Consider the following 26004-nt stretch of genomic DNA (forward strand, 5'->3'; position numbering starts at 1 on the left):
TAAACAGTTCTCTCTCTCTCTCTCTCTCTCTCTCTCTCTCCAGTGGACAAAAAAGAATAAGCTTCCAATGACTCCACGCCAGAACAACGTCTACAGCTGGCTTGTCCAGGTGCCACAGACGAGGGCTCATGGGATGGGTGGGCAGACCCCATGGAGCTGTGTCACAGGCATGGGCTTGAGTTAGTCTGCTCATGTCAGATCTGTGTGTGTGCTGTATATGAGAGTGAGTGTGTTTGGTGGGGGTTCTTTTGGCAGCTGGATATGAGAGATCAATTTATGTTTTGTTTGGAAGAGGCAAGGGGGGGCTTGTGTTTGAAGGCCTAAGTGTGTTCTTGGTTTGTGAAGGACTCTGTGCTCTACTCTCACTGCCCCTTCAGCAACTGCAGCTTTCTGCCGAGGCCTTGGCCCGGTCGTTCTTGTCCAGTTTAATGGGTTCTGGGAATTCATTGTACAGCTCCACCTCCGTTTCCTGGACAGGATAAGAGAGAAAAGTTAGTTAGTCAGGGCTTTAAGACATAGGAGAATTCCAGTTCTCAGCTCTGGCCTTTTTTTCCCAGGAGTGGTCCACTTTTGCCTGGGCAAGGAGCTGGGGTACAGAATATGACCAGATATGCTTAACTCACAAAAGAATAAGAAAGAGGAAGACAGGTTTGTGATAACTCCAGGTCAACGTGAGGAGAGAAACTGAGCCAGGGAGCACAGCAATTTTACACAGAGAAGTCAGGACAGAAGCTGACAATCTCTACTAATCTCAATCTGGGGCCTCTTGGACCATATCCAGCTCACAAAAGCTATCTGTATGGTTCATACAGTTGCCAATACTTAAATGTAAATCAGATTTTACCATGGTCTGGATTTGTGGTTTCTCTTAAAGATCTAGCAACCTTTAGTTAGCACTGCCGTAAGAAAACAGTGGGGTGGACCTGACAGCTAGCTGCTCTTTCAGCTGCAGAAGTTCCCCATTTTCCACTCATTTTCCTGGACTTATGATTTACTTGCCTTTTCTTCCAAAGGTTTAGGAGAATTGTGTCACTCAAATGCTGTTATGTGCATGCCATGTGGATGGAATTTCTCATCCACCACTTGGGGTGCGAAGTCAGAATAGACAGTCATTTTGGGGAGAATTGTGCTGAATTAGGAATCCCTGGGTGGTACAAATGATTAAGCACTCGGCTACGATCACGAAACTGTTCTAGGCTTTGGAGATAAGGTAGGAAATGTTTTTATTCATTAGAAAAGTTCTCTAGGCAAATTCATTCTGCTCACAAAAGCTATAAAAGTATAAAACCCCTAGGAATCTATTTTTCAAAAAAAAAAAAAACTTTATTAAGATATAATTCACATATCATAAAGTATACAATTCAATTACTTTCAGGATATTTACAAAGTTGGGCAACCATCACCAACCACTTTTTTTCACTCAAAAAAGAAACACCGAACCCTTCAGTAGTTACTCCCTACCTCCTCTTCATGCAGCCCTTGACAATCACTAATCTACTAATCTCTATGGACTTGTACATTCTGAATTTTTTATGTAAGGTGGGCCTTTTTATGACTAGCTGACTAGCTTCTTTCACTCAACAATGTCCATCGATGGCTGTAGCACATACTGAGACTTGAAAACTCCTTAGAAGTGAGGATGGTGAGACACTATCTCATGTATTCTGGACATGTTATTAGGCGGGACTAGTGCCTGAAGAACATCATGCTTGGTAAAGCAGGGTGTCAACAAAAAGGAAGAAGGTCCTCAAAGAGATGGACTGACACAGTAGCTGCAACAATGGGCTCAAACCCAGCAATGAGGATGGTGCAGCACTGGGCAGTGTTTCAGTCTTTGTACACAGGGTCAGTATGCATTGCAACAGACTTGATGGCACTGAACAATAACAACATAGTAACTGTTACAGATTGAAGTGTGTCCTCCAAAAATGTGTTGTAATTTCTAACCCTTGTACTTGTGGAAAGGAGCCCTGGTACAGTGGTGAAGTACTCGGCTGCTAACTGAAAGGCTAGTGGGTCAAACCCACCAGCTGTTCTGTGACAGAAAGATGTGGCAGTCTGCTTCCATAATGATTATGGCCTTGGAAACCTTAGAGGGCAGTTCTAGTCTGTTTTTAGGGACCCTATGAGTTGGAATCAACTCCATGGGTTTGGTTTGGTATACTTGTGGATATAATCTCATTTGGGAATAGAAAAAAATCAAACCAAACTCATTGCCATCAGTTGATTCTGACTCTTAAGTGACCCCCATTGGGTTTCTGAGGTTATAAATCTTTATGGAAGTAGATGCCCCATCTGCCTTCACCAGAGAGGCTAGTAGGTTTGAACTGCTGACCTTCTGGTTAGCAGTCACGTGCTTTATCCACTAAGCTACCAGAGCTCCTTCATTTGGGAATGTTGTTGTTATGTGCCATCGAGTGGGATCCACTCATAGCGACCCCTCCTTGGGTTTCCGAGGCAGTATCACTACGGAAGTAGATTGCCCCATCTTCCTTCCGAGGAGTTACTGGTGGATTTGAACCGCCAGCCCTCTGATTAGCAGTCCAGTGCCTTAGGCATTACGCTATCAGAGCTCCCTCATTTAGGAATAGGAGTTCTTTATTATGTTAAGGAACTCATATCCATGTAGGGTATGTTTTAAGCCAATTGCTTTTGAAATATTAAAAAAAAAAAAGCATATTAGGCACAGAGAAGCAAGCAGAGATGGGACTCTCCTCTAGAGCCAACAGAGCAAAGACTTCCCCTTATAGCCAGTGCCCTGAATTCAGACTTCTAGCTTCCTCAACTAGGAAATAAATGAGAAAATGAATTTCTTTTTGTTAAAACCACCCACTTTGGTATTTCTGTTACAACAGCATTAGGTAACTCAGAAACAAGATCTCTCAGCGGAAACTCTGCTGGCATTTTGAGTGGAAAAGTTCTGTATATGTAGGGCTATCCCTGTCATTATGAACCAGGAAACATCCCTCACCCCATGCCAGGACCTTTTCCAGATCCTAAACAACCCACTCCAAATATTTTCCTGCCCACACATTCTGCTGAGTGCCACAGCCTTCAATAAACACTATTTCCTGGAGCTAGGAGAACATGTTTGGGGCAGCCCCATTTTTACTGCTTCTAGTATTCTCCTCACTCCCCCCTCATCTAACCTCTGAACATCCTCTGCTACCCCCCTCCAACTCACCTTGTATCTAACAATACCTCATCACCTGTCCGAACACACCCTTGGCTTCACAGAGCTGCTCAATCAAAACAACCCTCTGCTCTCACAAGGGGCTTACTGTCTTAGTTCTTAGTGCTGCTGTAACAGAAATACCACAAGTGGATGGCTTTAACAAACAGAAATTTATTCTCTCACAGTTTAGGATGCTGTAAGTCCAAATTCAAAATGCCAGCTCTAGGGGAAGGCTTACTTTCTGTTTGTCTCTTGGTCATAAGAGGATCCCAGCACAGGGACCCTGGCTCCTCTTTTATAGCAGTCCCCCTACTCCCTTTTATTTCCTGTAAGGTAAAAGATGTTGCAGGCCACAATCCAGGGAAGCTCCCCAGGACTGTGATGGGAATAAGGGTGTGGCATTCCACCCTTAATCCTCTTATATCAGATCGGCTTATCACATCAGATCACATCATGAGGTATCATTACATATTACATAACTGGTAAACTACTGAGACAAATTTTTGGGGGACACAATTCAATCCATGACACATACCAACAATAAGTAACTTTTTTTCTGGGAATACTTAAAAAGAAGAAAAACGCAGGAAAACTTTAAGAAATACAATACTAGAGCTTCTGGTTAACCTTTCATGCAACTGAATATGACCACTTTTGAGAGTGACATAAATCAATTTATTACATTTAATTCTGAAAACCACCCTGCAAAGCAGATGTTCCTGTTTTACAGATGAGAGGATGAAAACTCATCCTTAGAGCTAGGACTTTATTTCAAATTCATTGCCTCCTTAAATGGAAGAAACAGTCTGATTAGGGGGCATCCTAGTGGCCTGATCTCCTAACAGCATGTAAGAAAATAACATGTCCAGCCAAACATGGGTGGCCTCAGCCAGTTTTCACTGTCTGCAACTTTTAAATTTTTACAAACAAGTTGAATTTCTGAAAGCTTATGCAGAACATGTCATTACCTTCTCAAACACATTAGTTTTTCTGACTACACAGAACAGAGTCAACTAAGAAAGACGACGAATAGCAAAGAAGCTGGGCAGGGGCTGGACGGGTGGTCAGACAATCATCAGGTGGAGCCAGACAGCTTCCAGGGACCTACCTGTTTAAGTGCATTCCGTGCAATCGTCTGGAATGCCTGCTCAACGTTGATTGCTTCCTTGGCACTGGTCTCGAAGTAGGGAATATTATTTTTGCTGTAACACCAGGCCTGTGCTCGCTTTGTGGCCACCTAGAAGAGGAAGCAAGGCAGACCCATGTGTGCTCATCAGAGAAGCAGCTCATTCCTTCATAGCAAGGACCAGCATTCCCTATACTACAGACTGGCACAAGTGAGGGAGCAGACTTGGTAGGAAGACAGGTGTACCTGTGTGTGTGTGGGTGGGTGGGTGAGGGGAGTTGGGGTCAGGGAGACCTGCAGACTTGCCTAAGGCCACTTTGCTGGCTATTCCAGAAGACAGCTAGGATTCAAACCAAAGCTCATTATCTGTCTACAACCAATGGCTTCTGATCTTTAGGTATTCTTAAGAGCAGCCTGTGAGGAAAATAAGGCAGCAGAGCAGAATACAAATGAACCATCTCTCCTGGGACCTCAGAGGCCCCAGAATGGGAACCACCAGGCAGCTTGGTCTTAAGATTTGTCAGTCCCTCCCCCACTGCTGTCATCTGTGCCACACACCAAAGTGCCACAGAATTCTGTAGCCTTATGACCACCCTAGCCATTCACATCCTAATTCTTTTCCCCCACCCCAGCCCATTTTTTGTCAAGAGACAAGTCACTTATAAAGGGGAGAAAAGAGAACAATGGTCAGAAATGTATCTGGCTATAATTATGGAAGAGTCTATGTTTCCAATAGAAATATCCTTTAAAAGGCCCAAATAATCTTCTGCACATCCAGGCAGGTCCATAAGGGAGTGGACCAATCAAATCAAATCCCCACCTTTCACTTCTCTGTTCAAGTCCTTGGGGAGCTCTGGTAGTGTAGTGCCTAAGGCATTTGACTGCTAACCAGAAGGCTGGCAGTTCAAACCCACCAGCGACTCCTCGGAAGGAAGGTTGGGCAATCTACTTCTGTAGTGATACCAATTTGGAAACCCAAGGAGGGGTCACTATGAGTTGGATATGACTCAATGGCAGTGAGTTTGGTTTTTTGGTTTTGGTTCAAGTTCTTACCCCAGCTGCTCATGCTGTACTCCACTGACCCTAGCCACCACTTGCAGCTAGGCCACACCTCACAAGAATGACCTTCACAATGCCAAACAGGCAGATGCCAGGTCCAAGTCTGGGAGACCATACAACACCCTGACCTGCTGGCTATAAATTTGGGGTTTCCCATTACCCTTTTAGGATGCAAGCTTAGGAGCTTTCCCTAGGCTTTCTCATTTTTGACCTGCCCGCTCCCACTACTTTGCTGAAAGAACTCATAGAACTCACGGAAAGTGCTATACTTAATCAAAGATCTACGTAGAGCAAGGTCTGGGAGGATTACCAGCACAGAGCTTCCATGTTCCAAAGGGCACAACACTACCTTCCCCCATGCATTGATGAATCTCACCAACCTAAAAGCCCATGGAGTTTCTGTGTCCAGAGTTTTTACTGGGGGTCTCAGTGAAGACTCCAGCTTCTCTTCCCTGAGATTGACTGGTATCATGAGGTATTATGTGGTGGGTCTTTTTGGCTTGGGCACTCCAAAGTCACATCATCACCTCACCTATTAGGTGAGCGTGGTCTGGAGTCCTTATCCAAGGTACTCCCAAGGTTTTATTTTGAAGAATGATTTCTCAGCAAGTCAGGATACAGACCAAATTCTTTGGGTAATGCTAATGTAAACTCCACAACGAGTCATGAAACATCTGGAGCTAGAAGGGCACTTGAAAACTAGAAAAAATTCCTCCTTTAAAGTGCAGAAAGGGGAATGAGACTTAAGAGAGTAAGGTAATAGCTCAAAGTCATAACCAGCTGGGGGCAGCATGGTGATTTAAACCAGGTCTCACGGGCCTGTGACCTCAAAGGCAGCTAACCTAAAGTTAAGTCCAACATAACTAATGGCACTTTCCAGAGTCATTGTGGCCTCAGCAAATTCATGGGAGCACTTTAGAAGCTAGTCTTCTCTCTGGTAAGAGAGTAAAATAATGATGGGTCAACTAGAAAGACAGCATTTCCCACCCTCCAACTGTATACTGGGGCTTCAGGGTACATGCCATCTGATCCAAGCATGTCTGTACTATACAAGTGAATGCTCAGACTCCAAGAAGTTTTCATAGTGCATGAGGCAGACTTCAAATTCAAGCTTGCCTTCTAAATCCATAAGGCCAACTGCAGAATACCACACTGTCTTAAGTCAAATGACCACACCTGAACAGAGAGGGACAGTGAGTGCAAGCAACTCCACAGAATGGATTTGGTACTTCATTAGCACAATTTCAAAGGGACTTCCACTTTTGTCTGTATTGTACAGGGGAAGCCAAGATGCCTATACTAGGTCAGAGAGCAAAGACCTATTCCAAGGGCTGTGCAAGTAACTAGTTAGTTGTCCTTTCTAATCTAACTCTTGGTAGTTCATGGACTACTCTCTCTTCCAACCACTACCATGGAGGCACAAACATATAAACATATAGCCTCTTGGGGACAGGACCTTGAAGCAGGTGGCATTTTACCAATCAAATCTATAAACAGCATCTGTCACCCCAACTTAGCTGTTTCTAAAAGAAGGTCCTTTCTATGAGTTAGTAGCCATGGCCTTCACAAGGGTAAGTTCTTTTTTTTTAAATTTTTATTGTGATTTGGGTGAAAGCTTACAGAGCAAATTCTCTTTCCACACAGCAGCTCACATATACTGTTCATGACATTGACTGCAATTTCCCACAACGCAACACCCACTTCCTCCCCACAGTTACCTCTTCCCTGTGTCCTTCCTTTCAATGCACTCCTGCCCCTCGAGCTGTCTCCCTGTGCATACAAAGCCTTTCTATTCTCATAAGGGTAAGTTCCAAAGCCTTCATATTGTTTATGATTTTCATGATCTTTAGCACTTACTTGTCTGTTTTCGAGGTCAATCTTGTTTCCCAACACAACAAAGGGAAAGTTTTCAGGATCTCGGGGGCTGGCTTGGATGAGAAACTCGTCTCTCCAGCTATCAAGGGTTTTGAATGTGTTGGGAGCTGTCACATCAAATACCAGAACGCAGCAGTCTGCGCCTCTGTAGAAGGCCACACCAAGAGACTGGAACCGTTCCTGTCCTGCTGTGTCCCAGATCTGTGAGAGACAAAACATTTATTCCTGGGAGGGTGTGGGTAGGGTACCAGGAGGAAAGAGGGATGCTGGAGGTGGGAGGAAGGTGAGATCGAAAGAAAGGGACTGGACATGGGGTCCCAAAAGAGACAGGGGTTCAGAATTCAGGAAGCAGCCCTGACAAACTGTGTGCATATGGGTGTTTGTAAAAGAAAGAGACAATCAGTGGGAAAAGATACACAAGAACCCTCTGGGGTGCTGGAAACGTTGATCCAGGCAGTGACCACATGAGTATGTATAGTGTGTATGTATATATATAAAATATGAGCTGTAAATCTAAGATCTGTGTACTTTTTCTGGGGCTGATAGAAGCAATTATTCACTTAATTATACACTGAAATCTCTCCATTTTACTATTATGTAAACTTTACCTCAAAAAGAGATCAGTATATTTATATTACACCTAACTTAAACAGAAACAATCTTGACAGAGAGATCTAGAGAAAGACAATGAGAGCACACATAGCAAAAGTCAAGTTTTTAATCAAAATATCACTAGGCAAGGTTGGATTTCTCACTGTACTAGGTCCCTAACAAGGTACCACCCTTGTCAGCCTGGAAAAGTGACTAGTTTTCCGAGAAATGGTCACATACACTAGGTGAGCCACTGGTTTGAGAGACTGACCAGGTCAGACACGCACATGTGGTTCTAGAGGAGAAAGCTTTCTAATTGACACCAGTCTTCAACTCTTGGATCCACTGTCTGTTTGCAGGGAAACCATTTTGTTTATGAAATGAGATCATTCTCATAACCCCAATAAATTTCTCCTTTATGCCCAAATTGCCAACTAATGTCCTAAAAGCCAGGGGTTTAGACCAAACAGAATAAGGATTGGGTCACTATAGTTACATCTTTAGGATAAAATTTTGAAGAAGAGGAATTGAGATCTTCTGTGAAGCCCTTCTAAGGCAGTCAATCTTGCCTCCCTGTAACCCTAGAGCTCTTGGAGAACACAACTACACCCAGGACATACACAGAGTGAACATCAACAACGGAAGCCAAGCGTACACACACAGTTCAGGTAGTAAAGCCTTGTTATACAAAGAGGGGATGGATGCATCACTGGAATATGCACAAGGGCAACAAACAGAACAAGGCAATATTATATAATACTACCAAGGTAAACAAAGATCCTGGCATTCATATCCCACAACACCTCCCAAAAAGTTCTCCAACAGGAACCCTAAAACATCCTGTACAAATGCAAATACCTGAGGATTTAACCTTCCCTCCCATACTGCTACCTTTAATTCAGAGTCAATGTCACAGGCTTCTTCCTTTTCTCCCTTCATTCTTTTTTGTTTATTTACTCTTGGGGCCTGTTTCAAATGACACAGTGGTAAGCAGGAGCAGAGGAGGAATTTTAATAGTGGCTAGAAGACTGGAATTGGTAGCATTAAAACCTTTTAAAAAAACAAACAAAAAAACCTTTTTAAAAGCGCCAACACAGCAGGACCTGCTGGCTTGGGACCATGTTGCAGTAGGCATCAAGCTCAGCTGGGATAACATACTAAACAAAAATGTTGTTCTACATCCTACTTTGGTTAGTAGCAACTGGGGCCTTAAAAGCTTGCAAGCAGCCATCTAGATGCAACAATTGGTCTCTCCATGTTCAGAGCAAAGAATAATGACGAAAACGAAAGATGCATGGAAACTCATCCAAGGGACTAGTCGGTCATGCAATCCTCAGCCTATACAACCATGAGATCAGAAGAACTAGATGGTATCCCATTACCACTGTCAACCACTTGGAGGGGGACTGGTACAGGGGATCCCAGATAGAGTGGGAGAATAATGTGGAAGAAAAGACAAAATCATAAAACAAACAAACAAAAAACCAAAAACCAGGTCTGCTGGTCTAATAGAGCCTAGGTGAGACCCCTAAGACTATGGCCCCTAGTTACCCTTCAAGTCTGGGACTGAACTCACTCCCTTGGATTCCAGCCAAACAACAGACAGGTATATAGGGTGACTCCTTGGAGTGATCCATCAATCGTGGGGAAACAGAAGGGCAGTGTTTGCACAGTGAGACAGTTGGGGGGTGGGGGTGGGGGGTGCAAGGGAGGGAAGGACACAGGGAAGAGGTAATTAGGGGGAGGAAGTGGGGAGACAGCTGTTCCATTGTGGGGAATTGCAGTAAATGTCATGAAACAAAATGTGTATGAACTGCTGTATGGAAAATGAATTTGCTCTGTAAACTTTCACCCAAATCACAATTCAAAAAAAGTGCTAACAGAACAACATGTGTACATGGGCTGAACTCTAGCTCACAGATCAGCCAAGAATAGCCCAAGCCAAAGGCATGACAGAAAGGGGCTGTGTTACGAAGGGCAATGCCAGGCAGAGTACATGTTTCAGCTTTCTGTTGGTAACAATTCATATTCCTAAGAAAGCAGCTCTAAGAAGCCTATTTCAGCTGTTTCCTCTGAGAGACATGGCCAATCAGACTCTTGTTTATACCCTTGGTAACAGGGAACCCTACTCCATTCACAGGCAGCTTTAATCAATCAATCAATTAATATAAGCACTAATCTCTTTAGGAAGAAGGAGCTCTGGTGTCGCACTGCCTAAGGTTAGCAGTTTAAACCTACCAGCCAGGGCAATCTACTTCCATAAAGATGTACCACCTCAGAAACCCAATGGGGTTGCTATGAGTTGGAAGTGACTTGATGGCAGTAGATTTGGTTTTGGTTCTCTAAGAAGAACTTTTTTAAAACAAGACCTGTCTTAGCAGCAGTGTAGTGAAGTCACGAATGTCTGGGTGAAGCACTGGTAAGTGTTCAGATCACTGGTAAGGTAAAAACTAGAAGGACATAGTGATGGGTTAAATATAAGAACAAATGGAAAAAAAAAATTTTAAGTCCAATTATTCTACCTTGTGTCTCTGAAGGGTTGGGAATGAAATGTCCACCAAAACAATAAGCAAAGTACATATTTCTATAGAAAAAATGGGACTTATAGTCACAGTGGAGAGCCAGTAGAGACTGCTGGTGATGGTGGCCTTTGTGCTTTACTGGTTTCCTAATGTTCTATATTGCATACATAATGCCTTTTCTCATAAAAGGCGATCAAAGTGGAGGGGGAATCACAAAGAACTTGGTTACATAATAAGGAAAGTAGAAGTCAACAACTACATCTACACAAAGAAAGTAGAAAAAAAGTTTTAAAAAACAGAACTCAAACCAAAGAGAGTTTCCATTAGAAAAGTAACACTGTTATTGTTATTATTGTCATTAGATAATCATTTGGGAAATAAATAAGGCAAAAGAGAAAAAAGAAAATCTGGCACCCTGCCACATTTTAGGGTTCGATGTAGCTGAACTCTTACACCACACACACTCTACACCCTCTCCCCACATCACTCCTCTCTTCCCCTCAAATTCAGACTACAGCAGCACCAACTCCTGCACAGCTCACAGCTTTACTACTGCCCAATAAACTCAGACAACAAAATAAACAAACTAACCCTAATTCCTGTTTATTTTATGATATTGCTTACAATTTTCTACAATTACAAACTCAGCAATGAATATTAATATATATAGATATTTCTGTATTTCAGATTCCTTCTTCAAGACAGAATCCTAAAGAGTGGAATCACTACATGAGAACTCTATTAATCTTATATGGAACCAAACAGATAATTGGAATTCAGTCATACAGAAGGCAAAATAATTAAAAAGTTGAAAAATTATTCTTAGCAAGTTTCCAAATAACCTCAAACTTAGGCTGACTGACCCTTTAAATTTTTAATATTTAATTGAAATATTTTATTTTCTACATTCAAACCTCATCCTTAGATCTATCTACCCGTTATTCTAATGTTATAAATATTAATGCTGTCATTTTTCTGTTTATTTTTAAGAAAATAGCAAACCTTCCTCCATAGTGTTTTCTTTCCTTCCTCCCCAGAAGTAAATGGCCCCTGAAGACATTCTAGTCATCTTTTTGCAACCTGCTTTTTTTTTCATTTCCAAAAGGTAAAAGCTATATAGTATTCCACTGCCTTAATATACCATGTTATCTGACTGGTCATTTGACTTACTTGTGTTTTTCACTATTACACACAAGGCTGCAATGAACATTTTTTTCACACCTCTCTCTTCATATTTAAGAAGTAAGTTTCTCTAGGCTGTATACCTAGACATAAAGTTGCTAAACTGCTGGGTATGTGCATGTTCAACACTGAAGAGGAAAATGGCAGTCTCCACTGGAAAGGCTGTACTAATACACTTCCATCAAGTTTGGCAATGTTCTACCTTTAGATTCTAGAGACTTGTCAGCCTTCTATAATTTTACAATTCTCTGAACTCAAGCCATTGGCTGTTAAAGTTTCTTTTGTAATTATCATTAGGCTGTCATCTATATACTAAGGGTTTTGTCAGTTAAGCATTGTTATAGATTGAACTGTATCCCCAAAAATACATGTCAACTTGGTTGGGCCATGACTTGTGATCTATATGTAATTATCCTATGTGTTATAAATCCCCACCTCTATGATGTTAATGAGGCAAGATTAAAGGCAGTTATGTGAAAAAGGCAGGATGCAACCTCTAGGATTAGGTCTTATCTTGAGTCAACCTCTTTTGAGATATGAAAGGAGAGAGCAGCTTACAGAGAGAGATGGACCTACCACTACCAACAAAGAAGAGCCAGTAGCAGAGTGTGTTGTGTCCTTTGGACCTGGGGTTCCTGGTACAGAGAAACCTCTAGACCTAGGGGAAGATTGATGACAAAGATCTTCCCCCGGAGCTGACAGAAAGAAAAAGCCTGGCACCCTGAATTCAGACTTCTAGCATCTTAAACTGTGAAGAGACCAAATTCCTATTTGCTAAAACTATCTACTTATAATATTTGTTATAACAGCACTAAATAACTAAGATAAATACAATCAGTATTTTCTCCTGATCTGTGATTTGACTTTGTTATTGGGAATCTTGTTATTCAAAAATATTTAATTTAATATGGTCTACTGTGTAGTGGATAAGGCACTTGACTGCTACCAGGAAGGTAGCTGCTGCTCTGAGGAAGATGGGGCGATCTACTTCTGTAAAGATTTACTGCCTCCGATACCCAATAGGGGTTGCTATGAGTTGGAAATAAGTTGATGGCAGTGAGTTTGGGTTTTGCTTTTTTTTGGGGGTGGGTGGGTGGTGGTTTACTATCAATCTTAAATCTTTTTGATTTGTGCTTTCCTCTATCTTAAATACTTCCTTTTCCCAATGTAAAACATACTATTTCTTTTGATTTTTCAAAGTTTCCATTTTGTATTGTTTTCATATTCAGGTCTTGAATTCATTGCTTATCCTACCCCAGTGGAAAGGCACTGTACCAGCCCCATTTACTGAATGACTTCCTCTTCACAGTCCAACTATATATGTCCCGTTCTGTATCTTCTGTTCTCTCGGTCTATCCATACATCTATGTGCCAATATCACGTGCTTAAATTACTTCATAATATTACCTTAAAATCTTTTTATGCATACTTGAGTCCATTTAATGTTTAATATTAATCACTCTTGTTTCTTCCTGAAGGTAGATCTTAAAGGAACCTTAAAAGTTACTTATTTTTCACCACACACTAAGTTACATAGTTCCAAATTTGACATTCTAAAACCAGTTTGCAAGTTAAGTATTCTTCACATAGAGCTATCATTCTAAAACTAGATACATGTATTCTTAAATACTGCTATTTTCTTTCAGAATACATTCCACTGTCCTGTCAGCTTCATTGTTGTTCCTACTGTTACCAGTTGCCATCAAATTGGCTCTGACTTTATGGTGATCCCATGTACAGCACAACAAAACACTGCCTGGCCCTGCCTCATCTTCTCAATTGTTGGTATACCTGAGTTCAATGTTGCATCCATTGTGCATTTTGAGTACCTTCCAACCTAACAAGCTCACGTTCCAGGCCTGTATCAGACAATATTCTGTTATGATTCATAGCGTTGTCATTGGATAATTTTCAAAAGTAAATTGTAGCATTTCTTCCTAGTCTGTTTCAGGCTGGAAGCTCCACTGACATCTTTCTACCACTGGTGACCCTGCTGGTATTTGAAATACCTTCCAGTACCACAACAACACACACAGGACAAACTAACATATGGGTGGTAGGTTACCCTTTAAAGGTCATCTTTTTGATCGGATTGCTTTTGCTTATTTTTTGAAGTTTCATTATGATTCATTTAGATTTCTTTTCATTTATTCCTCTTGGAATTTGGCTTCTTGAATCTTTGGACTGGTGCCATGGCAATTCTGGAAAATTCTTATTATCTTTGATCTATTCTATTCTCCTCTGAGAGGGATTAAAAGCGGGTCAGACCTTTCACTGAAAACTGTATATACCTTTCTCTGTACCTCTCCTTCTATACCTCTCCTTGATACCATGCTTCTTCTTTCTCCCAAACCTCTTCTGATAGGGCTTATCTGCTGTTAAAACCATTCTCTGGCTTTCCAATTTTGGTTATTGTATTTCATTTTCAGAAATTACTTTTTTCTCCCCAAATTCATGTTATTTGTTTAGTTTTTTCTCTGTAGATATACAAAACAAACTAACAAAAAACCCATTCCTGCTCAGTTGATGGCCAACTCACGGTGACCCCCTGTATCTCAGAGTAAAACTGAGCTCCACAGGGTTTTGGTATCTGTAGTCTTTATGGGAAAGAAGACATGGTGGTGCAGTGGTTAAGTGCTTGGCTGAAAACCAAAAGGTCAGTGGTTCAAACCCGCCAGCAGCTCTGTGGAAGAAAGTGTAGCAGTCTGCTTTTGTAAAGTTCTACAGCCTTGAAAATCTTACGGGACGGTTCTACTCTGTCCTATAGTGACGGTATGAGTTGGAATCGACTCAACAGCAATGAAGATTGCCAGGCTTTTTTACTGCAGCACTGCTGTGTTGGTTTGAACTACCAATCTTCAGGTCAGTAGCAAAGCACAAACTATTTATGCCATCCAGACTGCCTTATTTCTTTAAATATAGCAAGCACACTAGACTTACCAGGTAGCTTTTTATCGGTTTGTTCTCAATGTCTTATTTTCTTATTCTGATTATTTTAAATTGTGAGCTTTTAAAGCTCTACAAGAATTTATAATTACTCAAAATATAGGATGAAGATGCCATCTTCCAGAGATGATGATTTTTACTTACTTCTAGTCTTTTAAGGACACTAATAGTCCAGAACCACCCTAAAATAATTTTACGTGTAATTGCTTAGATCTTTACTGCTCAGTGTGGTTCTCACCAGTGGCATCAGCGTCACCCAGGAGCTTATATAGGAACGCAGGCCCCAACTCAGTATTACTGAACCAAAATCTGTATTCCAGTAAGATCCTGGATGATTCACGGGGACACTGAAGTCTGACAACACTAAGCCAGTGACACAAGTTTGGCTGCAAAAGCAGAAGGGTTGAGTTTCAACCTCTCAGCAACATGAGAGGTTGTTTTAGACTTTGTTCAGTGCACCATGGTTTACTTCATGAGTGCAGCACTCTAGAGCCCCAGCAAAAATTGTGTGTATGGTGCTATTATGATGGCCCCAACCCAGGAGGAGCTGGGCTCAGAATTCTGAATCCTTTGGCATACATGGCTCCTAAAACCATAGCTTTGTTCTGTGGTTCTAGTTGTCCTGGCACCAGAAAGCAGCTTTTAGTTTGGCTAGTATATATGCAGATTCTTGAGATGGTGGTATTTTGCCCCAGCACCGTGCAGTTATTCCATTACCTTTTGGTCTTAGTTGCTGTTAAGAACTCGTCAATCTAACAGTTGCTCCTTTATAAAGCAATCTGTCTCTTTTCTCTGGTTGCTCTTACGCTTTTCTTTTTTTTTTTAAATATTCTCCTGTTTTGAATTTTCTTTTAGGTCATTTGCTCAACTATTATAATTTACTATTTTCTTCAGCTGTGTTTAACCTAATGTTTAACTGTTCATTTATTTCAAAGACTACATTTTCACTTCTTGAAGTTCTAAGTTCTCCATATCCTCTTTTCTAACAGTATCCCTATCCATTATGGTTTCTATTCCTTTTTTATAAAAATCTCTAATCATTGTGAACATTTCTTGTGGTATATTATTTCCTCATGTAGCTATGAATTCATCTTCAGAGCTTATTTCTTTTGTCTTCAGGTTGTAAGTGTTCCTACAGAGAGGTCTTATCTTTGTTTTTGCCAGCAGTATCAGGATTTATGTTAAATTTTTCACAACAGAGATTTCTGTACCAGAGTGTAAATTTAGGATTTACAAATGTGGATACTGAGTCTTGGATTCTCTGCTTCGAAGCAAACCCCCAAGCCTATACTTTAAACACAAGCACTACAACTTACTTGGCAAGGCCAGTCCTGCTTTCACTGTATACGTGTGTGTGTGTGTGTGTGTGTGTGTGTTAAGAGGATTCTCAGTTCTAGCTCTCCCACTTTGCGCAGTTACATCTCCTGCCCCTTAATAATAAAACTCTGGTCTCTGTCATAAACTCTCAAATCACTCTGATAGGTGCTTGTGAACTATCACTAGCTTTCAGTTCCCTCTTTATTCTTACAATCTGGAAATCTTTTCTTTCTAGCTTGCCTTATTTAGGAGGCCCTGGGTGGTGTAAATGGATGATATGCCAGGCTAACTAAAAGGTTAGAGATTTGAATACACCAAGAGGTTATCTCAGAAAAAGCCTGGAGATCTACTTTCTGAAAAATCAGCTATCAAAACCTCTATGGCGCACAGTTCTACTCTAACCCACATGCAGTTGCCATGAATCAGAACTGACTTGATGGTAAATGGTTGGCTTATTTAAATTTTAGTTTTATTTTGAGTGTGTCTATGTGCATAGTGGGTAAGACACTTGGTTGTAAACCAGGTCTGCGGTTCAAACCCACCAGCTGCTCCATAGGAGGAAAATGAGGCAATCTTCTGTAAAGGTTTACAGCCTTGGAAACCCAAATTGGGGGGAGGGGGGTAGGTTTGAGTCAGAATCGACTCTATGGCAGTGGGTTTGGTTTTTTATGTGTATGTGAGGACACTGGTGATACAGTGGTTAAATGATTAGCTATTATGGTAAGCAAGGTTATGTGTCAATTTAATTAGGCTTGGTTTTGAGTGGCTGAGCAGCTGGATATAGTTACTCTCCATGATGAGACTGGTAATCAGCTCTATGGTGGAATCAACTATGAGCAGCTGAGTAGCTGCCTTAGGGATATGGTCTGCTTCTAGTATATTAAGAAAACACTTTGAGAAAGGTCTATGAGCTTTTGGCATGCTTGGACCCTGAACGAGGCCAATTCAGCAGCCTGCCATGTTGCCTAATAATCTTGGGACTGTGCAATTTTACTTGTCAATCTTGGGTTTGTCAGCCTCAGCAGCCAGCAGCTGCCTGAGTTAACAGGTGCCTCCAGCTCCAGTGAGCCTGGAGCAAGAGATAGACCGAAGCCCAAGATCCAGGGGCCTTCACACAGGCCCTAGAGCTGGCACTTTGAACTCAGACTTCCAGCCTCCTAAACTTTAAGAGACTAAATCTCTGTTTGTTAAAGCCAACCATTTGTGGTAATTTTCTGTTAGAGCAGCATTCAAACTCACTGCTGTCGAGTTGGAGAACCAAAATAGCTGCTGACCAAAAAGGTCAATGGTTTGAACCCACCAGCAGCTCAGCAGGAGAAAGATGTAGTATTTTTCTGTCCTATAGAATTGCCCTGAATCAGAATTCACCAGATGGCAATGGGTTGTGTATGTGGGGGTGCAGCAGAGAGGGGGAAGATTCATGTTAGCTGTTCCAGAAGTTGAAGTCAAGGAAGTGTCATGAGTCCTCATTTTCTGGGAGCATGTCAGCTTAAGATCAACACATAGAGAAACTTTTCTACCTTTTACCTATATTTCATTCAAACATATGAGCCCCAGGTGTTTGCTAGGGCTATAATGGGATAAGACTTTGGATTTGACCTTTAGAGGCCTCATCAAGTAGTTGTCTAAAGTTAACATCTGAGCTAAAAGCTGGAGACTTCAGGATGGGTATGGATGTGACAAAGGGTTCTTCTTAGACAAACAGAGACATGTGTAAGGACAGGTTTATAAGAATAGGACAAGATTTGGAAGGACTGGTAAAAAAAAAAAGGAAGAATCATTTATAATCAGAATGTAAAGGCATTCAAAAGACTACCATGTAGGCTATGTGATAAGGATTATGATATCTTATCTTAGCTGTTGAAAAGGAAGAGTAGATTGGCTTAATAGAAACTGTAGAGGTTATGCATAGGATAAATTTTTTTAAAAGAACATTTACTGAAATATAATTTATGTGGAATACACAAAACTAAAGTGACATGGGATAATGCATTTTTTTTTTTTTTGCAATGTTCCTGCTCCTACCCCTGATAACCACCAAACAAAGTTTCCTCCCATACATAAACCTTTAATTGCTTTTTTTAAAATAATGAACTAATACTAAACTTGTCCTTCTATGATTGACTTATTTTACTCAGCAGAATGTCCTCAAGAACATTCATGTTATGCAGATTCTACATTATTTTTCAGTGTTGCATAGCATTCTATTGTATGTATGTACCACAGTTTGGTTATGCATGTTGTTTTTGTTGTTATGTGCCATCGAGTTGGACCCAAGTCACAATGACCCCTCCTTGGGTTTCCAAGGCAGTATCACTATGGAAGTAGATTGTCCAACCTTCCTTCGGTGGAGTGGATGGTGGGTTTGAACTGCCAGCCTTCTGGTTAGCAGTCAAGTGCCTTAGGTTATACGTAGGATATATTTTTGAAAATTTTAGTTCTACAGTAAAAATAGGAAAAATACAGGAAAGAAAATTAGGGAGTTACTTAACTACTGCTGTAACAACTTAGGACAGATACAAGGATTTTTTACCAAAAATTTTAAACAAAGACAAATTTTGGAGACACAAAACAGAAACCTGTAGGTTGCCAAATTTAGAAGAAAAAGAAAAGCCAAGAATTTTTTAGTGTATTTTTAGTATAACTGGAGCGCTGGTGGCATAGTGCCTAAGGCATGTGGCTGCTAACCAGAAGGTACAAACTCATCAGCCACTCCTCGGAAGGAAGGTTGGGCAATCTACTTCTGTAGTGTAGTGATACCGCCTCGGAAACCCAAGGAGGGGTCGCTATGAGTTGGATCTGACTCGATGGCAGTGAGTTTTTTGTTTGTTTAGTATAATTTTAGTATAATTATGGGACATACTAATAATTCTTATACCTAATTATACTAGAAAACTATTCGCTGTTTATTTGAAATTCAAATTTAACTGAGTGTCTTATATTTTATCTGAAAACTCTACTAGCAGCCATGAAGACAGTAGGGGGGTTTGTAGACAAGGGAAGAAAAATGCCTGGCCTTGAAGTTAAAAGGATCAAGACTAAATGATCCTTTTAATGGTTTGCTTACCTAAACCTTGAGATGTGTACTTACCTGCATTGTAACTAGTCTGTCATCCACCATCACCTCCTTTGTCAGAAAGTCTGCTCCTATAGTGGCTTTGTACTGATTGCTGAATTTCTTGTTCACATACTGGTTCATGAGTGATGTCTTACCGACTCTGAAATCGGGGAAGAAAAAAAAAAAAAAAAACACAAGTATAAACCAAAAAGGAAGGGATCAAAAACTAACTCTTATATTTGCAGCTTTAAAAGTGCAGTGCAATGAATTACTTATGGTTCTTCTAGCCATGATCTTTGTGACTCCCACCAGATGTAGAGGTGGAACTTTGCAAATGTAAGATGACTGTGGTCCACCAAGGAGACTGGATAGCTTGCTAATAATGTAAATAAAGTACATGACACCCCTGTGGGGGTAGGAATATGCAAATAAGGTATATGGAACTCTAACATGGGACTGGTCAGTTTTGCCATCTCCCTAGGTTTAAAATGAGCCATCCCAGAGGTAGAAAGGGGATCTCACTAAAATCAAGAAAGAAGAACCAGGAGTGTAGTGTTTCCTTGGACCTAAGATGCTGTGCTGAAAACCTCCTTGACCAGGAGACAGAGAGCTGTAACACTTTGTTTTGATACCATATTCAACAAGAACCAATGACAGAGAAATGGTGGCAGCAGAGCCAACAGAACCAAGAGGCCAATGTGAGACAGAATGGTGAGCTTCCCAGTCCATGGAGCAAGAAAGCTGAGTGCCCCTCTTTGCATCTATTGGCAGAACTAAAAGAGCTTTGTAACACTTGCTCGATTAGAGCAGAGAGGCCAAAGCCAGAGAGAAGTATGCCTGTGACATGGCTAAGAAGTAGCTGTCCTGATTGAAAACTGTATCCTGAGATTGAAAACTGTATCCTGAGATGTAGCTCCTGAATTGTAGCCTGTTCCTTCCCTAATAAACCCCTTAATCACGAGTATCACCTGTGAGTTGTGTGTGGCCACTGGTATGAATTAATGAACATGGCAGAGGAAAGTGCCTTGGCAATGACAGTTGGTGTCAGAATTAGTAAAGAAGTTGTAAGGTGGAGACATTCTGACCTATGCTTCATAGGAATTAGCCATGAGCTGTTGTTAACATTGATCCTTCTCTCCACTTGTGAAGCTAGGAGCTCAGACGTCATCTCCATACCATTTTTTTTGCAAAAAGGAACCTGTTTTGAAGAACAAGGAACTGCCCTCAAAATAGAGGATGATGCCAACGAATCTCCTAACATTACTCATTTTAGGGTTGTACTTTCTCTTGGGATAAAATTACAAGGTACAGATGTGGGCCAGATGTTAAAATGCTGCTGCTAAATGTTGGCACAGGCAACTCAGATGATAGAAACTCATATTTTTCCCCCTTTAAGAAGGACGCCAGCAAATATTCTCCTTCTAAAATAGCAAAAGCAGTTAAGATCATGCCATTATTAAAGAAATATCACTGCAGCCTCAGGTGTTTATTTAGTGGTTACTACTCAGTTTGAGAAGGACCTCTGGTGGTCCTGTGGTTAAAGTACTGGACTGTTATCCAAAAGATTGGTGGTTCGAACCCATCAGCTGCTCTACAGGACAAAAATGACGAAGTCTGATTCAGTAAAGATTTATAGACTTGGAAACCCTATGAGGCAGTTAGTTCTACTCTGCCCTACAGGGTTGCTATGAGTTGGAATCAACTAAATGGCAGTGGATTTGACTCTGTTTGATAAAGTAATATAGCAGGAAACCAATGGTTTCAAGCAGACACATATACCAGTCAGTCAACTTTCTGCTTTATAAAGCTTAAGATCTGAAGCACAGAAAACATCAATATTTGACTGAACCAGAATCTACCTTAAAAGTATGCTGCTCTGTAGATGTTTCCCAGTAAGAAAACTCAGCAAGAGCCAATGCATGATTTTCTGTGATGAGTCTGGGGCAGGTAAAAGCCCCTAAAGATAATATAAAGTTTTCTTTATAACCAATAATATCACCTTCTTTTCCCCAAAGGAACACACAATAATTTAGTTTTTTCATAAACAGAGGATCTGAAAGTACAGATATAACCTAAGGCTTTCCAACCCAGACCACTTGATTCAGAATTTCAAGGGGAGAAGTCAGGAAATCTGTAATTTTAAGGGCCTGGTGATTTTTCTCAGGCAGACTTAAGTGACACTGGCTTAAAAGCAGTGCTTTTCAATCCTGGCAGCAGACTAGAGTCACCCTGAGTAAGAGTGTGTTTAAGTTGCCTACCTGCTTGGTGGAGGTCTGGTGGTGCAGTAGTTAAAGCACTCGGCCACTAACCAAAAGGTCAGTGGTACGAACCTACCAGCTACTCTGGGAAAAAGATGAGGCAGTCTGCTTCCAAAATAATTTACAGCCTTGGAAACCTATGGGACGGTTCTATTCTGTCCCATATGGCTGCGATGAGTCGGAATTAATTTGATGGCAGTGTTTGTTTTTGGTTTTTACCAGCTTGGCTGCTAACCAAAGGGTCAGCAGTACAAGTACAAATACAACAGCCGCTCCATGGGAAAAAGATGTAGCAGTCTGCTTCTGTAAAAATGACAGCCTGGGAAACTCTATGGGGCAATTCTACTTTGTCCTATAGGACCACAATGAGTCAGAACCAACTTGATGGCAACAGGTTTATTTCACTAGGCCCTCCTCCACTGATCAGGAGCTGATGCTGGTGCTTTTTTTTTTAAAAAAAGCTCCTCAGTGATTCAAATAAGCCAACTTTTCACCTGCTTTTTAAAGGGAGAGCAGGGAGCTTTGTAATGAGGAGGAACACCTGCATTTTATTACTATCACTGACTAGCTTCCAGTCCATTGTTTCCATGGGCACTTCACATGCCAAGTCTGAAAAGTACTGCCACAGAATCTTAAGACCAACTAAAAAGTTACTTGGCTAGAGACAGATCTAGGATAACAATTCAGTTCTCTAGTCTGAGGCTCTTCTGCATACAGGCCTGATTCAAGTACAACAGCAGGAGATTACTACACGGTGTAACCAAAGCCCCTATCTGGTAGGCATAAGGCCACTGGCAACAAATCTAATAAACAGGACTCCCCAGGGTAGCCAGCTTGGAGGAAGGGATTCCAAAAAAATTTAAATCATTAGTTAGGTGAACTCAAATAGCCACGCTTCTTTCAAAATCATGCTAACAGGTCTTAAAAGCTTGTGAGTGGCCATCTAAGACACAGCATCTGGTCTCTACTCATCTTGAGTAATAGAGAATGAAGGAAACAAAGACTCAAAGAAGCAGCTACTCCACAGGATTAACAGTCCACATAAACCATGGCCTCTTCTAACCTGAGACCAGAAGTACTGGATGGTGCCCAGCTACCATTACTGACAATTCTGACCAGGGACACAACAGAAGGTTCCAGTTAGAATGGGAGGAAAACATAGAACAAAACTCAAATTCATAAAAAAGACAAGACCTACTACACTGACAGAGATGCAAGAATCCCTGAGACTAACACCCTAAGACAGACACCCTTTTAACCCAGAAATGAAACCACTGCCAGAGGTTACTTTTCAAACAACAGACTGGATTATAAAATTATTATAGTATCACCCATGAATAATGTGTCCCTTAAACAATTAACTGTATGAGACAAAATGGTCAACATTTACCCAAAAACAAAGATGAGAAGGCAAGGAGGGGAAGGGAAGCTAGATCAACAGAAAGAGAAAAGAAACAGTAAGACTGCCAACACATTGTGAAGACTGCAAGCAATGTTACAGAACAATCTGTAAAAACAATTGTCAGATAGGAAACTAATTTATTATGTAAACTTTGACCTAAAAAACTATTGAAAAAGGAAAAAAATTACGCTAAAAGTCAGAGAAGGATAACGCCTCATACAAATTTCTACTATGTTCTGAAACAGCAGGGAGACCAAAGGCTGTATGCCACCACTATTAGAGAGGGAAGTGGCAAACGTCAGGGTGCAGGGCAGAGGCTCAAAGGTTAAGTTTAAATCCAAGCCAATCTGTTAGCTCAAAATTTCAGGAACACTTACCCAGAGTCTCCCAGGATGATAACTTTCAGCAACACTTTCTTCCTAGAGGTCATCCTTCAAACTGAAAGAGGAAAAGAGAAAGCACTTTGAGAGTGATGGAAATACCAAGGTGAACTGCACTTTCCTTGGCACAAACATCTAAGCAGTCCCAAGAACACTGTGCCTTGAGCCTTCCTGCTGGCTATTTTCCTATCATCAAGGGGGCCTTGATAAATAGCATTATCAGTCATCAGAACTCTGGATCAGAGTATAGGCAAAACAGCATGGCAGGACTAGCCTGTCCCTGTGAGTAGTCTGAAAGAATATATTCTCTAGCAGCTTGGGTTTTGCTAGAAGCAATTTGGATTAATGTTCCAATTTACTCAGTAGCTCAAGTTTGTTCCTTCTCTTCATTCAAGTCTCTGCTCAAATACCACTTCCTCAGAAAGGTGACCATTTTATCCAGACTAGTCCTCCATCCCTCCCCATTTGCTCTCCATTACTTTATCCTCTTTTGTATGTCTTCAGAAAACTTATCACTAGTTGATGTTTTATGTATTGCATTTGTCTTCTCTTTTCTAATAATCTCCATGAAGACAGTTTTATGCTGCACCGTATCCTCAGTGCCTAGCAGAGAATTATTATCTAATACTGATTTAATGCATGACAGATACTTGACTTAGCAGCTCCAGACCACCTTTTCCAGAAAACCTTTTGGGCAACCTTCCCTACCCCTGACCAGACGATATTTAAGACTAAGATGTATTTTTTTTTTATGTGTGTGATTTTGGTGAAATTTTACAAAGCAAATTTGTTTTACATTCAGTAGTTCACACACATTTTGTTTTGTGACACTGGTTACAGTCTAACACCTTCCTCCCTGTGGTTACCCTTTCCCTGTGTTCTATCTTGTCTATGCATTCCTGGCTCCCTCCCTTTCTTCCTGTGCAAATGTTGCCCTTCTGATCTTCCATCATTGATTGTTCTAAGGAGTGAAATCTCCATAGTACAGTTGCTTAGTTCACAGACATCATAAAATGTCTAATTTTTGCTCTACTCTTCACTCACCACACTGTGGTCCATTTACATACTAAGAAGGGTCCCTGTCTTATTCACCCCCAAGTTCAGAGACTGACTTGGTGGCTTTCAGAAAAGTTGGAGTCTTAAATGATCAACCTCAATATTACTGACCTATTTAAGAACTACTGGAGGAATCGTCCCCCTTCAGACAGCTGAAATCCCCAGAGAGGGGCTTGCATCCTCTCCTAAAATTGAGAATTCAAGACTGAATGTATGCATCTAAAAATGACATTTATGTCTTCTGAGAACCCCTAGCTTTGGCTCTTTATCTCTGGCAGATGTATAAATTTCTAAGGCAGGATATCAGGAGTGATAACACAGGGGTCAACATCTAACTCCTCCCTTCAGTGGGGCTGGGGGAAATAAATGTTTATATGCAAACAAAATAGGTAATTAAGTTGGTTCAGTAAAGCCTTTTATTATTCTACAGTTTGGGAGAACAAGAAAACCAGACAGTACTGCCTACAATGGGTGTAATGTAAGCATGCAAATACTGACAACTTGAGTTTTTATTTTGGTTTAAATCACTAATTAGATGTGTGATCTGGGGCAAGTCACTTAACCTCTCTGTTGGGATAGGGAGCTAGAGATAATAGTTCTTATGCCCTAAGGACACTGTGAAGACTCAATGAGTAAAATGCCCAGGACAGTAACTAGAATATAAACAACAACAACAACAAAATACCAAACCCATTGCAGTCAATTCAGACTCATAAGAATGTGTTAGACAGCAGAACTTCTGTACAGGCTGTGATGGAAACAGATACCTGGCCTTTCTTCTGTGGCACTGCTGGTTGGGTTTGAACCTTTTGATTAGTAGCAAAGCACAAACTGGTTGTACCACCCAGGGACCAGATCAGATTATAGTAAGTGTTTAATAAATGTTGGCTGCTATCATTTTAATGTGTGGTGATGCAGAAATGAATAAATAACAGAACACAGAGTCCAGAGGCAACAAGAAAACCAGTAAGTCACAGGGCCTACACAAGGTAATGTAAGCTACCTCCCCTCTTTTCAGATGCCTGACAATTCCTTTCCTCTTTCTCAACAGGTGGTATTGCAACAAGACTACAAACTGAAAGGAAGTATTAGAACTGACTACAGTTCCACACACCAAGAATAGATAGTGAGTCCTATGCTCTTGAAAGTTGCTGTCTTGTATAGTTTCTGAGAGCCTGTTTCTTGTGGCTGCAGTAACAGTATGGGAATGGGAGCCAGGCTGGAGGAAAAGTTTTCTAGGAACTTACACCAAGCCCCATGATGCATCCCAGGGGTCAAGGTGTCTCAAGGCTTTAGCCTGTCCATGGCTGGATTCTGAAGAAACACTATCTCAGCCCACCAGTATGTATCCGTACAGCTCCCACTAGAGCTAGTTAGGGGGCGAGAAGGGCAGTATGAGAGTTAGGAGTTCAAAGCCTACTTATTTCAGTCTTCTATCATATCTACAATTTTTTTCTATCGGGGTGAGAGGCATACCCCAAACCATCCATATCAGTGGATCCCATAAGCATCCATCTTCCTACTCAGGGAATGCCTCACTGTTAAGTCACAACCACTGTACTGGAAAGGCAGATTTGAAATAAACGCTTTTGGAACTCTGGAACCTAACTGGATGCTTATAACCAGGGGGTGTATGATGAAGGGGAGGCTGCTAGTCTTTGGTAGCTGGGCAAAACCAAAAACCAAACTCACTGCCGTGAAGTTGGTCCTGACTCATAGCGACCCCTTTCGGTTTTCGAGGCAGCATCTCTATGTAAGTAGATTGCCCAGTCTTCCTTCTAGACAGTGACAGGTTTGTTTGAACTGCCAGCCTTCTGGTTAGCAGTCAAATGCCTTAGGCACTACGCCACCAGAGCAGCTACATTCCTGAAGTGGCTGGCTGGTGTCAAGGTAAGCAGTAGGCACCCTGTGTGTCACACACACACACCTCCAATCTAGGGTACTACAGTTTGGTTGGTCTGGCAGTTCCCTAGGGGATCAACCTTCTGGGCTGTGGAATATTCCCCTAGCGGCATCTATCAGAAAGTTTAAAGCAACAGAATCCTATTTCTTCCCAT

At 41.2% G+C, this 26004-nt stretch overlaps 1 protein-coding gene across 1 annotated transcript; it reads right to left on the reverse strand.

Annotated features, from left to right (window-relative positions):
• Nucleotides 1–373: 373 nt before the first annotated feature.
• On the reverse strand, nt 374–22941 carry RAB7A (RAB7A, member RAS oncogene family). Its single transcript, XM_007950638.2, has 5 exons — nt 22889–22941; nt 18885–19011; nt 7218–7436; nt 4284–4412; nt 374–469 (listed from the first exon to the last, which is right to left on the reverse strand). The coding sequence occupies exons 1-5, from the start codon at nt 22939–22941 to the stop codon at nt 374–376; spliced, it is 624 nt and encodes a 207-aa protein (XP_007948829.1).
• Nucleotides 22942–26004: the final 3063 nt, after the last annotated feature.

This window comes from Orycteropus afer, unplaced genomic scaffold (assembly GCF_000298275.1).
Source record: "Orycteropus afer afer isolate SDZICR_OR568_19922 unplaced genomic scaffold, OryAfe1.0 scaffold00283, whole genome shotgun sequence".
NCBI lineage: Eukaryota > Metazoa > Chordata > Mammalia > Tubulidentata > Orycteropodidae > Orycteropus > Orycteropus afer.